At 51.9% G+C, this 13,212-nt stretch overlaps 1 protein-coding gene across 1 annotated transcript; it reads right to left on the bottom strand.

Annotated features, from left to right (window-relative positions):
- Positions 1–2,636: 2,636 nt before the first annotated feature.
- On the bottom strand, positions 2,637–11,528 carry LOC130017758 (leukocyte elastase inhibitor-like). The gene is made up of 6 exons (XM_056108518.1): positions 11,361–11,528; positions 9,798–9,935; positions 9,136–9,253; positions 7,949–8,091; positions 7,650–7,817; positions 2,637–3,099 (listed from the first exon to the last, which is right to left on the bottom strand). The coding sequence occupies exons 1-6, from the start codon at positions 11,526–11,528 to the stop codon at positions 2,695–2,697; spliced, it is 1,140 nt and encodes a 379-aa protein (XP_055964493.1). The 3' UTR covers positions 2,637–2,694.
- Positions 11,529–13,212: the final 1,684 nt, after the last annotated feature.

Below are 13,212 nucleotides of genomic sequence, written 5' to 3'. Positions count from 1 at the left end.
CCGCTGTGCTATCGCTCCAGCCCATTTGTCATATTCTTAATGGGAAAAAATTAGCAGCTTATTCTATTTATCCTATTCTAAATTGGGAACATTTTAGCGGTTTGGTCTATTTATGCTACCCTAAATTCCAGCAGACTATAAAATCCAGATCCCGGAACTGCACGGCTACATTTGCGGCCACGCGACATCTTATCAGAACCTACTTTGGACAAACTTGCAGGCTATCGAATGTACCCTGCCCACAGGGCAGAGTCTGGCAAACTCCCCGTGGCGTACCAAATATGCCAAATACCAGTAACAATGATGGGTCTCATTCTCCTAAAGAGCCTTGAATATAATCTCAGGGCTAGGATGAAAGAGATGTTACTGGGGCCTGCTCGAGGCAATCGACGAATAACAGGATGATGAAATGAAATGAAAAAATGAAATTCCAGCAATGAGGCTGTTGATATTGAACCTTAGAAAGCTAAGTAACCTCTGATAGATCTAGTTCCCAGGAGAAACAGAAAGGAACCAGCTTACTCTTCTGAAACCGGGGTGTATCATACCAAGCTGCATCACTGGTATGAGCCTTTAAAGAACTCAGGTTGCAAACAATCACTTGGCACCTAGCGGATGCCATATCAACGCCAGCCGTGATCTGACCATCGCTATGACCTCTGAAGGGCTTGAGCAGAACCAACCTCCCACTTGTTCCTTCAGTGCTGATTTTTCCTTTCAAGAGGCTCAGAGTCGGAAAGGAAACATGAGTGGGAATCCAATGCAGACGAGAGGTGCTCTTGTAGGGTAACATAGCCTCAGGTAGTTTAGGTTTATTGGGTTGCTCCTACCACAGTGCTCCATTTCCTCTGTGTATATTTGTAACTTCTTTCTTTGTGCTCTGCTGACTTGTAAATATTGTTTTTCTCTTCTCCCTAAGTCCTTTGCGTAGTTTATTCCGAGCAATGTCCTTTTTGTATAGACACAGGAAGACAGTTCATGCTATGCTTTTGTAACTGGGGACTCTGAATGATATTCACTCGTGGGCATCTGTCCTCTCGACCTAAGCCCTAGGCCCCACCCAGCTGCAGTCCAGGGATTGCTGAGATCAGCCCAGAGACAGGCTGACCACAGAGCTGCAGGGCAGGAAAATGTCCGTCTGACCCAAACCATCTCTGAGCACAAAGTATAGTCTCTTAGTCTTCCTTCGCCCCTCTAAGTGCTTCCGGTGTCCGGGAAGGCACTCAAGCTACAAATGGGAGGCTCTTGTGTCGTCTTGGTTGCCAAATATCGAGAATAACCCTATGCTGGGTCTCCTTTAGCTATTACTGTAACGGAAAGATTTGCGGTTTCTCTCAGTCAGCCTCCCTCCTCGTTACTGCTTTGGTCCCAAATCAAGCCATTTCGCCATAAAAACTGGTGCAGGTGGTGGAGTCAAGAACTTGTGCAGAGGGGCTGGAGCGATAGCTCAGCGGGTGGGGCGTATGCCTGGCACGCGGCCGACCCGGGCTCGATTCCCAGCATCCCATAGGGTCCCCCGAGCACCGCCAGGGGTGATTCCTGAGTGCAGAGCCAGGAGTAACCTCTGTGCCACGACGGGTGTGACCCAAAAAGAAAAAAACACTTGTGCAGAAACCAGTGGAGCGAGTGTAGCTCTCTCGCTCTCTGCTTGTGAATCTTTCTGCTATGATATTCCTTGGTATCCCGATAAACTATCGTAAGAATAAAGAATGAAAGGGAGGCTTTAAATGAAATGATCAGAAGCTGGAGTGTTGCGATAGAACACATTGAGAACACAGGGCGGAACTTCGGTCGGGATATTTTTTAACCTCCCACCATGACTCAGGGTACTGTCTTTCCACTGAGCAGTTTTGTTTTGTTTTGTTTTTGCTTTTTGGGTCACACCCAGCGAAGCTCAGGGATTACTCCTGGCTCATGCACTCAGGAATTGCTCCTGGCGGTGCTCAGGGGACCATATGGGATGCTGGGAATCGAACCTGTGTCGGCCACGTTGACTGAGTGCAAGGCAAACGCCCCACCCGCTGTGCTATCGCTCCAGCCCCTGAGCAGTTCTTTTTAAGTCTCTCTTCAACTCGGAGTGTCTCCATGTCATTATCCCAAAGTTCTGCCTGTAAAATAAATTACACAGTTGCTGTATTTTTCCTACCATTGGGAGAAGACAGTGATCCATAAACCCCAAATTTGGTGTCAAGAATTGGGTCTCTTGCTGAACATTTCCATTAACTTAACGCATTCAATGCCATCACTATTTTTTTTAATACAAAAAGAGATGGCTGGAGTGATAGCACAGCGGGTAGGGTGTTTGCCTTGCACACAGCCAACCCAGGTTGGATTCCTCCACCCCTCTTGGAGAACCAGGCAACCTATCGAGAGTATCTCACCCACATGGCAAAGCCTGGCAAGCTCCTCGTGACGTATTCGATCTGCCAAACACAGTCACAACAAGTTTCACAATGGAGACGTTACTGGTGCCTGCTCGAGCAAATCGATGAACCACGGGAGGACGGTGCTATAAAAAAAAGATAAAATAGATTTTTGTACCGAAGCCGAAGGGTGTCAATCTCAACAGTGTCAAACAAAACATGGAATTAAAATTGAGGCTTGAGAAATCGTTTAATTGGAAAAGATACAAGAAAACTGCCCCTTCGGGAGGACACTTCACCAGGCTGGTACTTGACCTCTGCAGCCCTCTCTCTAGGGGGCGGAGAATCTGCCCAGGAACAGGATGGTGCCAGAGGCTTTGTGACGGATCAGGAAGATGAAGGGGTGGTCACAGACAAAGTATTCCTCCTGCACCAGCATTTGGACTGTGGCAATGCCCCCCGTGGCCGCAGCTGCCTCAGTGCCCTCCTCATTGACTTCCACGAAGGACTTGTGCGCCACGTTGGAAATGAAAAGGTCGCGGGCCCCCCCAATGCCCGACAGGTCAGCCCTGCTGCTGTCAAAGAGATCGTGCAGCCCCAGGCGGGCCAGGGCCTCGTTGAGGGTGTAGCTCTCCTCCAGCTTGAACTTGGGCAGGTGCACGTTGACTTTCACAACGGGCATGTTCTCGGGCCGGGTCCACTCCGTCAGGTTCTCCAAAGTCAGCTGCTCCTCGATCTGGAATTTGAACGGGCAAACGAAAGAGTTGGAGACCATTTTACCCGTCGAGGAAGCCCCAATTAGATGAAGGGACCCGTACAATCAGTTGCTCTGCTGCATGGGAGCCTTGTGGACAGCAGGTATGAGCCGGGGGTGTGGGGGCGACCAAAACCTCACGAGAAGGGGGGCGTTCCGGTCCATCCTTCACGCCCTACCGAGGTCAACATTTGCCCCCCACGAGCGGCTCCCCAGCACGGCCACAGTGCCAGAAGCACAAGGACTTAATGCAGAACCCAGCAGCTTGGAGCAGAAAAGTGAACGGACTATGCGTTAATCCAGGCCATCATGTCTGCCCAGAGGGGAAAGGGTGTTGCTCCCTTCCGCCCTCCTCCCTCTGGAAAGAAAGATGGCGGCCACATGGGAGCCTTGTGGACAGCAGGTATGAGCCAGGGGTGTGGGGGCGACTAAAACCTCATGGGAAGGGGGGCGATCCAGTCTGTCCTTCACGCCCTACCGAGGTCACCAGTTGCCCCCCACGAGCGGCTCTCCAGCACAGCCACAGCCCCAGAAGCACAAGGACTTAATGCAGAACCCGGCAGCTTGGAGCAGAAAAGTGAAAGGACTATGCGTTAATCCAGGCCATCATGTCTGCCCGGAGGGGAAAGGGTGTTGCTCCCTTCCGCCCTCCTCCCTCTGGAAAGAAAGATGGCGGCCACATGGGAGCCTTGTGGACAGCAGGTATGAGCCAGGGGTGTGGGGGCGACTAAAACCTCATGGGAAGGGGGGCGTTCCGGTCCGTCCTTCACGCCCTACCGAGGACACCAGTCGCCCCCCGCGAGCGGCTCTCCAGCACGGCCATGGCCCCAGAAGCACAAGGACTTAATGCAGAACCCAGCAGCTTGGAGCAGAAAAGTGAATGGACTATGCGTTGATCCAGGCCATCAAGTCTGCCGGAGGGGAAAGGGTGTTGCCCCATTCGCCCTCTCCTCTCTGGAAAGAAAGATGGCGGCCACATGGGAGCCTTGTGGACAGCAGGTATGAGCCGGGAGTGTGGGGGCGACTAAAACCTCATGGGAAGGGGGGCGTTTCGCTCCGGCCTTCACGCCCTACTGAGGCCACCGGTCCCCCCGCGAGGGGCTCTCCAGCACGGCCACGACTCCAGAACACAGAAACCAATTTTTTAACTATCTGACTTTCAGTAGAAATACTTCCAGGGTCAATAGGTAAAATAGCAGAAATCCAAAACCAACATTTAATTCTTGAACCCAGCTGTAGAAAGCAAATCACTTCACAATGCTTTTTCAGCATGTCTGATTGGGGGGGGGGGCTAAACTCAAAATAATAGTGGTGAATCTTTTATTGAAACAATGAATCTAATCAAAGCAGATAGAGTGTTAACTAGAATTCATCTGCCTCACAGGGACGGGGAGGGGTGGGGGGTGGGGTTTTATTGGGGTTCTTCATGGTAAAAAATAAGTATTGGTAAAGGGAAATGTGTTTGATATTTGCATGACTGAGACATAAACCTGAAAGCGTTGTAACCTTTCCCACAGTGATTCAATAAATAAATAAATAAATTTTAAAAAAAAATCAATCAGTTGCTCTGGGTTCCCTGGGTGTCCAGTGCAGATTTACCTCAGCAAGTGCTGATGAGACGGCAGCTGCGTTTGCTCCTGTCAGAGCTCTGGGTATGGCTCCATGTCAAACCACTCATCACCCATCCAGCCTCGTAGTCACCTCCCACCCACCCATAAACCACTGGTCATCCGTCCACCTAGTCACCTCCCCACCCACACATCCCAGTGAGGGCCAGGGTGGCCAGCTTACACATCAGATAATGAGCTCATGAGACAAGCAGAAAATGTAAAAGTTTCTTCTGCTCATTTCTCCTGCTCTGTTCTAACTCATGACTGTGGGGGCTGGAGAGATAGCACAACGGGTAGGGCTTTTGCCTTGCATGCGGCCGACCCGGGTTTGATTCCCAGCATCCCATATGGACCCCCTGAGCACCGCCAGGAGTAACTCCTGAGTGCAGAGTCAGGAGTAAGTCCTGTGCATCGCCAGGTGTGACCCAAAAAGCAAAATAAATAAATAAATAAATAAATAAATAAATAAAACTGACCATGACTGTGTTGTTCTGTGAGGCTTATGGAGCTAAAGTAACTGCCAATAACCCAGTAAAAAATAGAAAAAGATCTAGTTTCATGACTGAAAGGAGGGTAATGGTAGTACCAACCTCATCGCATTCAGTGACTCAAGGCTTATAAAGCACTCGGCACCTCGCCAGTGCTCCAGAAGTACCCGCTATTGTCCGGCCCTCGAGGCACAGCCCGTGGGCTGGACGGAACCAGCATCCCGCTGACAATCCTGCTGCAGTCCCTCTAAGGGACTGTCATGTGATCAGAAAAGAGAAGAGAAAGGAAACACAAGGCAAAGAAGAAAGACTCTGATTTTAACTCATCCATTTAGAGCACACGTCGTAAGCCCTCCTGATTTCCAGACTACAAGGTTGAGGAGGGGAGAGAAGAGAAAACCCAAACAGCAAGCAGAGACCCCGAAGAAATCTGATTTTTTTTCATCAGGTTGGTCAGAGAGGTCACAGCCTTCCAATCACGGGTAGGAAGAATGTCAAATTCATATTAGGAAACAGGCTTCATTCTCGAACATGGCACCAGCACCGCAACCTGCCTGCCTGCCTTGCCCTCCTCTCCCTCTCCCTCTCCCTCTCTCTCTCTCCCTCTTCTCTCCATCTCTTTCTCTCCCTCTGTCTCTCCGTCTCTCTCCTTGCCTCTCTCTCTCTCTCCTCTCTCTCTCTTGATTCAATCCAGGGTCTCACCCCTGCAGAACAAGTGCTCAGCCAGCAGCAGGCCCATGGCTCTATTTCTACAACAGAGCTATTTGAAAGGTCATTCACAGTCTAGGAGCTCAAGCAATACCACAGCAGGTAGAGCATTTGCCTTGCGCTGACCCAGGTTCAATTCCCAGCATCCCATATCGTCCCCTGAGCACCACCAGGAATAATTCCTGAGTGCAGAGCCAGGAGGAACCCCTGTGCATCATTCGGTGTGACCCCCCAAAAAACAAAAATAAAACAAAACAAGGAAAAAAAAACAAGATCATTGACAGTCTGCTTGCTGATGGACTGGGGTGAGAATGAGCGCAGAGAACAGGGCTTGAGCCTCTAAGAAGAAGCTCCTTCCTGCCACTTTTCAATAGCAACAACCCCATGTTCTGGTCCTCACTGCTCAAGACCCGGGAAAAGAGTCACCATGCCCTGATGGTGACCTGGTGACATTTGGCACAGCCTGTCCAACCTTCCAGCCCACTGCTCCCCACAGCAGCTGAACTCTGAACTTAAGAGGTGTCGTAGGTGCTGATCATGGAAGGACAAAGAATAAGAAAAAAAAGTCAAGTCAGCGAGCTACGATGGGACCTGGGAGGGCAGATCAGAGTGGAAGATCCACCGGGATAACAATGGGTTTGTCCTTTCAGCCTTGTGGCAGGGAACTTAGTTTACCTTATGTATGAACGCAGGTAAACAGTTAAATATTATGCTTTGTAACTTGGGAGTTGATTGACTCCAATAATATTTACTCCTGGGCATCTGCTCTCTTGACTCAGTTGCCCTTCGTTCCTAGCATCCCAAAAGCAAGGTCCTGACGAGGGACTGGATGGACCCAGGGCAAGCTGTGAGCCACCCTGGCATCAAAATGGGCCAGGCCAAAGCACCACGATTCTTAACTATAAGTTGAGAGCTTGATCATGGACAGATGCTGTCATGATCCAAAAGTAACGACAAAACTAGAACCATGCTGGGGTTAGGAAGACTAATTTGGCCTGAGGACTGTGGTAAGACGTCCTCAGGAAGAACCAAACTTTAAGTTGATCTATCTCTTACTGTGCTCATACAGAAAGACACTGCTAGAAATATTAGAAGTAGATTTACTACAACTATTTAAGTGGATTACTAGCTGAGGAAAGAAAAAAGGGACACACCCTGAATGGGATCCAGGCCTTAAGCAGATCTCCTAGTCATCCAGAGTAATCTCTTTAGATGAGATTTTGTCCTTGAGTTCATCCCCTGGAGGAGCGGTCTTACCTCTCTTTGTTGGTTTGGTGATGTTTAACCCACCCTTGTGTCACCACCCGATGTGATTGCTATAGAAACTAAGTCTGTAGGGGCAGATTCAGAATCCAGAGAGCAGAGTCAGAATCCAGGGGCAGTCAGAATCCAGAGCGAAGGGCTTCAGAGAGAGAGAGAGAGAGAGAGAGAGAGAGAGAGAGAGAGAGAGAGAGAGAGAGAGAGGAAGAGACCAGAGGAGAGACTACAGAGACAGAGTCAGAAATAGAGAGACAGAAGAGAGTTCCGCAGCACGCACGAAAGGAGAGCACAAAGGAGGAGCCATCCCGATCTGGTCCATACACAAGCAGCTCAAGAGCACCAAACACTGGCAGTGAGAAAGAGCTGCCCCGAGAGCCTGCCAACAACATATCATCTTCCCATCCCTCCCCTGCACGCGCGGAAGGTATAGTTATTACAACGGAAGCCCGCAGCGAGGCCCTGTCACCTTCTTCAGGCCCGTGGAAGCGTCTTCAATGTCATCGGGCAGCAGGATGACCATGCTGAGCTCCTCGCCCTGGTAGGGAAGTTCCAGCACGCGGCACTTCAGGGCCTCGATGTAGCCCAGGGGGAACTTGTTCTTCTGACGCATCATGTTCACGTTTTTGGTGTCTTTCTGTACAGAAGAGAAATCAAGTGCCCCTTAACAGCTGCACTCCCCTGCAGAGCACAGAGTGTCTGGAGAGTCACCAACTCCCCCCACCCCCTCACCCCTCCAGGGTGCAGGGTGCATCCTGAGATTCTCACCTTATTCAGCCTGAAAGGGACTACCCTGGTGGCCTGCTTTGAGAATTTCTCCTTCCAGTTCCCTTTGAAGTAGATGGCGTTCACCAGCACCAGCCTGGTCATGCTGTTAACCACCCCTGACGTCAACAATTCCGGAATTTTACCTAAAATGATCAAGTTTTTTTTTTGTGTGTGTGTGTGTGTGTGAAAAACACAGATGAGAATTTAGACTTCGCTATGCCCCTTCAGGGGCACCGACAGCAATGCAAGTACATTCGTTCCATTTCCTTTTCCTTCCACCAGGTACTACATTGGGGAAGAGCAGCTTGTGTCTCCGTGGAATAGGCCAACTCCTGAGGCGCTCAGGGTAACCCGCGGCCCTTTGCACAGGGACAGAGAGCCAGACAGTCTCCTCCTTCTGCAGACTGTGATCCCCAGTCAGCCTGTTTTGTGAAGAGTTATCCTTTTCAGGAACACAAACTACTTTTCCACGAGATGTTCTTAATCACTAGTATCAGTTCTTCAACTCCTTCAGGATTATTGGTTTTCCTTTTTTTTATGGCTTTTTTGGATCACATCTGGTGATGCTCATGGGTGACTCCTGGCTCTGCACTCAGGAATGATCCTGGCAGTGCCAGGGGGACCATATGGGATGCCGGAGATTGAACCCCGGTCGGCCATGTGCAAGGCAAATGCCCTCCCCGCTGGCCTATCACTCCAGCAGGAAGTCTATTCTGGAGAGAAAGAGAAATATCCACCATGCAGGAGAGCGTCATACAGAACTCTTGCACCACATAACCAAGCACACATGCTGGTCTCACGGGCTGTGGATCCTCCGTGAAAGGACTGGGGGCCCCGAGTCACCCCCAGCCTAAGACTGACTGCCGCCTACCACGTCTCCTTTCTTAGATGTGATGTTGGGGAAAGAAAAATGTCCAATCCCAGAGACTGGAAACACGGATTCTCTATTTGCATTTGTACATTGAAGAATGTGGCACCCAATGCATTCCCTTCCCAATTTTTATTTCTTTTTTTCCCCCAATTTTTATTTCTTTTACCTACATTCAACATTTCATAATTTGAAAAATATGGTGTGGATGAATGTTCGGGGAGGGAAATAGTGTCTTCAGTGACGTCGCCTTGAGTTTCCAGTGCAGTGACTCTGCTGTGACTCTGAGGGGAGGGTGGGCGGTTGGTCCCGGTCTCACCTTCTGTCTGCCCTTTGACCCATGCATTGATCTCCTTCCTCGCATCTTCAGCTGCGTTCTGGAAGTCCACACCGGCCAGTTCAGCACTGTACGTTTTTTGAGTCGAATTTAAAAACTCCTGTTTACAAAAAAGAAAAAGAGAAGTAGAAGAAGAAGGAAAGACAGAAATGTCCTGAATATATGGGATGCCATTCAGAAGCAGTTTTCTCGTTCTTTAAATGTCACAAAAATTGTCCTAGGAGATCTAAATGTCACTAAAATATCTTCTACCTATTTATTTTACACGCACACGCACACGCACACACACATACGTACACATCTTCTGTGTAAGTAGAATTCAAAAATGCACAGTTCCACTGTTTTGTAAAACTTATCCAATTCTTCCCTAAAATCTGACTAAAATCTTCATCAACACGCAAATGCTGTCACAGCTGAGGAGAGCAGGGGTCAGGGTCACATTCAGAGAGCACTTGGGGTTCCACCCTCCCCTGCAGGACCCTGAAATGAACCCCACGAATGGGCAGGGGACAGAGGATCCTAGGCATTAAACGTGCATCATTTTCTAAACACTTCTACAAATCTGAGCTGACTTCTTAGCGTGAGTGTGCGGGAAAATCTCCACACAGCCCCGGGAACTGCAGAACGCAGCTCCAAGTACTCACGGGGAGGAAGTCGTAGGTTTTCTCGCCATACAGCCTGTTGGCAAGTTTCAGAATGTAGGAAGCGCCGGGTTTGTTGATATCGGCATTCAGGCTCTGGAATCTTGAGTGAATCTCCTCCACCATGTCAAAATGAAGGGTCTAAAATAAAGGACACACTCTTTCTGAACCTATTTACTTTTTAGTACAATGTAATACCTTGCCATTGCTGTCCTCAAATTACATTCAGGGACGATTCCCCAATAAGCACATTATTATTATTTTTGTCTTAGTTTTGGGGCCAGACCTGGTGGTGCTCAGGGATTACTCCCAGCTCTCAACCCAGGGATCACTCCTTCAGTGCTCAGGGGCCCTACGGGGTGGCAGGATCCTGGGCCTGATTCTGGGCCAATCTCATGCAAGGCGAGCACCTCACCCACCGGACTATCTCTTCAGCCCCCAAACACCTTATTTTCCAAGGAGAACAAATGATAAAGAATACAAAATAGATCGTGTCGTGAAACATGAGAATTCAAACATTAGAAACAGCTTCTGCATCCGTTTTGGTTATAATTGTGATCCCACAAATAGGAGAGTTAGTAAACTAAAGAGTTCTACAAATCTGCCATTTCCGCCCCCCCAAGAAGACCCAAACCAGCAGGCTCTATGCCTTTTGCTCTGAAATGGAATTTGACTCAGACATAAGCAAGGTTCTCAGACATCAGCAATCAGAAATGTTTAGGCAGGGGCACAAGACCTTGGGCTTTCTTTTCATCACTCAAAGAGCAGCAGTAACTCACTTGTTGAAAAAACTAAAACTTGTTTTGCCTGAGAATATGGCAAAAGCTTAGTTTCTGCAAATCCGAGGGAATGTTTGCATAGTGGCTACAATTGGCCAGTTGGCACCCAAGAAACAGGCTAGCAGCAGAGCCTACCTGCAAGAGGGAACTGTGAGTGGCGGACGGGGGTATGGGGAATGCTTAAAAGAGGCAACTGTGAGTGGCAGGAGGGTTCGAGCTTCCATGAAGGTCCGGAGTAGACGCTTCACAGCAGGAACAAATCCACGACCTGAGCCCAGGGCTAGGTTCCCACAACGGGTGTCAGGGGCGGGCAGGGATTGAGCAGGTTGAGTTCCAGGGACTCTCGTTGCCGCTGCACCTTCCCCAGGCCCAGAGGAAGTGGGGGTCCCCAGACCAGAGCTGCAGTCTGCCCAGCACAGAAGTGCCCCCATCCACTGTGGCTCAGGGACCAAGAGATGATGTGGGTGGGGGAGGGGGAGGAGGAAGGTGGTGCCTTGCCCGCAGCTGACTCTGGTTCTAACCCTAGCACTGCATTGGGTCCCCGAGCACAGAGCCGGGAGTATGCCCTGAGCACAGAACCCGGAGTGAGCAGATGGTCCTGGCCGGGAGAGCCCTGGGGACAGCCGTCCTCACGCCTGCCTCAGACACCCGCAGGCCTGCCCTGCCTGGGTGCCCAGTGCTGGCCCCAGCCCGCTACCAGTCTGCCATGAAGGACCGTCCTGGCCGGGACTGGGACCAGCCCCCCTACCACCCCCCCTGACCCCGACCAGTCACCCCATGGCCTGACCTTGGCCAGCTGCGCCTCGGTGTTGCCCCGCGAGCCCAGGAAGACCATGGCCAGCGCCGAGGAGACGCTGAAGGGGGAGAAGAAGATGTTGGCGGCGGGGTGGTCCTGGCTCAGGGTGAGGAACAGGTCCAGGGCAAAGAGGGTGTTGGCTGCGATCAGCGGCTCCATGGTCACCGGGCTGGGGACAGAAGAGAGGCATCGGTCCACCCGGCCTGTGAGGCCACCCCTGCCCACCCCCCACAGCCCCAGCTCGGCCAGTCGTTGCTGACTGTCAGGGGCTTGGCCAGCACTGCCCGGGGGTCTGCAGGGCAGCTTGGCTGCAGGGGCCCAAAGTCTCCCCCGCAACCCCTTCTAAGGGCCACTGCCACGCCTGGTCCCACCTGGCCCGGTCAGAGTCCCCAGGGCCGGGAGCGGATCTCAGGGTCCAGGAAACAGGGTCCCTCTGGCTTGGTCAGTGCTGACCGCGCCTCGGGCCGCTCCCGCCTTCACTGGCTCCAGCCACCGAGCTAGGTGGAGGCTGCGGCAGGAGGGTCCGCGCCTGCTGGGAAGGGACAAGCCCAGCCTGGACCCCAGGGCGCAGAGACCACTGTCAGGGCGGGGTTTCCCCGACCCCCAGGCTGCGCACTGAGGGGCCAGATGCAGGGCTGTCCCCGCGCCCCGCCCAGCCCCCCGGCCCCTGGGCTCTACCTGCTTCTCTGCGGGGTTTGTGGTCCGGCCCCCTTATAGAGGGAGGACAAGGGAGGGACTGATCTTTAAATCTCATTACGTGACCAGCCCATCTGATTTTCGACACCTTGGCAAACGAGACAACGTCCCTGATTCTTGATCGTCGACAGATGTCGGAACTCCGGATTTTTTCTCTCATTTGAGAAAAAGTGGACTCCCAGCAGGGCTGCACTTCCTGGAAGGCGGGGCAGGAGGTGGGCACAGGGCGGGACCAGCGCGCCAGGGGCAGGGCGGGGAAGGTGGGGACCGTCCAGGGAGCCGCAGCCATGCCCCTCGCACCCAGGCCCCCCCGCGCGGCCCCTCGCCTCCGCCTTCCCGAGCTCTGCAACCCGCCAGCTCTTTCCCAGGACACCGGGTGACCGGCAGGGCATCTGCTCACCACTTTGGGGGCAAATGGCCTTTCTGGACTCTTGTCTGCGCTCCCGATGCGGAATTGTTCTACTGCATCTGCTTGCGCTGGCGAGGAAGCTCGTTGGCACCGGGAAATGACGGCACTAGCTGACCCAGAACCGGTTCCCAATCCCAGGACCAATCACTGTCTTTCAGAGGAATCCAAGGGTCTCTCCAGCGCGCAGCAGCACAGGGGTCCCTCCCCGCCAGCACTTCCTGCAGAGTCCAGCCTCCCGGGGAGAAATGGGCAGCGGCCACGCGTGGTCCTCCCGGGACCCGCACCTCTATGGCTCTCAGAGGAGGACAGGACCTGCTGGTCTCACCCAATGAGAAGGGCCCACCCAGTACCCACTGGTGACAGCACGTTTGCCCCTTTGGACTTCAGCGATTCATCTACCTCAGTCCCCAGTGTGCGCTCACCTTTTAAACTTTTAATAGTGAATTTTATTGGGGAAAGAAGTTTGCACAGGGCCAAGAAGGGAACTTAGCTCAGTCATCTGTGGTATTGGGGTAAAAGGATGAGGAAATGCAAGATATAAAGTGTGTGTGTGGGGGGGGCACCTAGATTATTCAAGACCCTAGTTTCTACACAGCAAGGGAGGGACAGAAATCAAGGGGGACGTAGGGGACGGAGACAGGACCAGAGTCCCAGGAACTTGGAGGGGCGAGGTCGTCTATGCCTGCACTAAACCACAGAGCCAAGGGCTCCCCAGGAAGCCCCTGCCTGGCCCACCAG

The sequence above is a fragment of the Sorex fumeus genome, unplaced genomic scaffold (genome assembly GCF_029834395.1).
Source record: "Sorex fumeus unplaced genomic scaffold, SorFum_2.1 ptg000218l, whole genome shotgun sequence".
NCBI lineage: Eukaryota > Metazoa > Chordata > Mammalia > Eulipotyphla > Soricidae > Sorex > Sorex fumeus.
The sequence above is the reverse complement of the archived record's forward strand: the minus strand, read 5'-3'. Positions and strand labels throughout refer to the sequence as shown.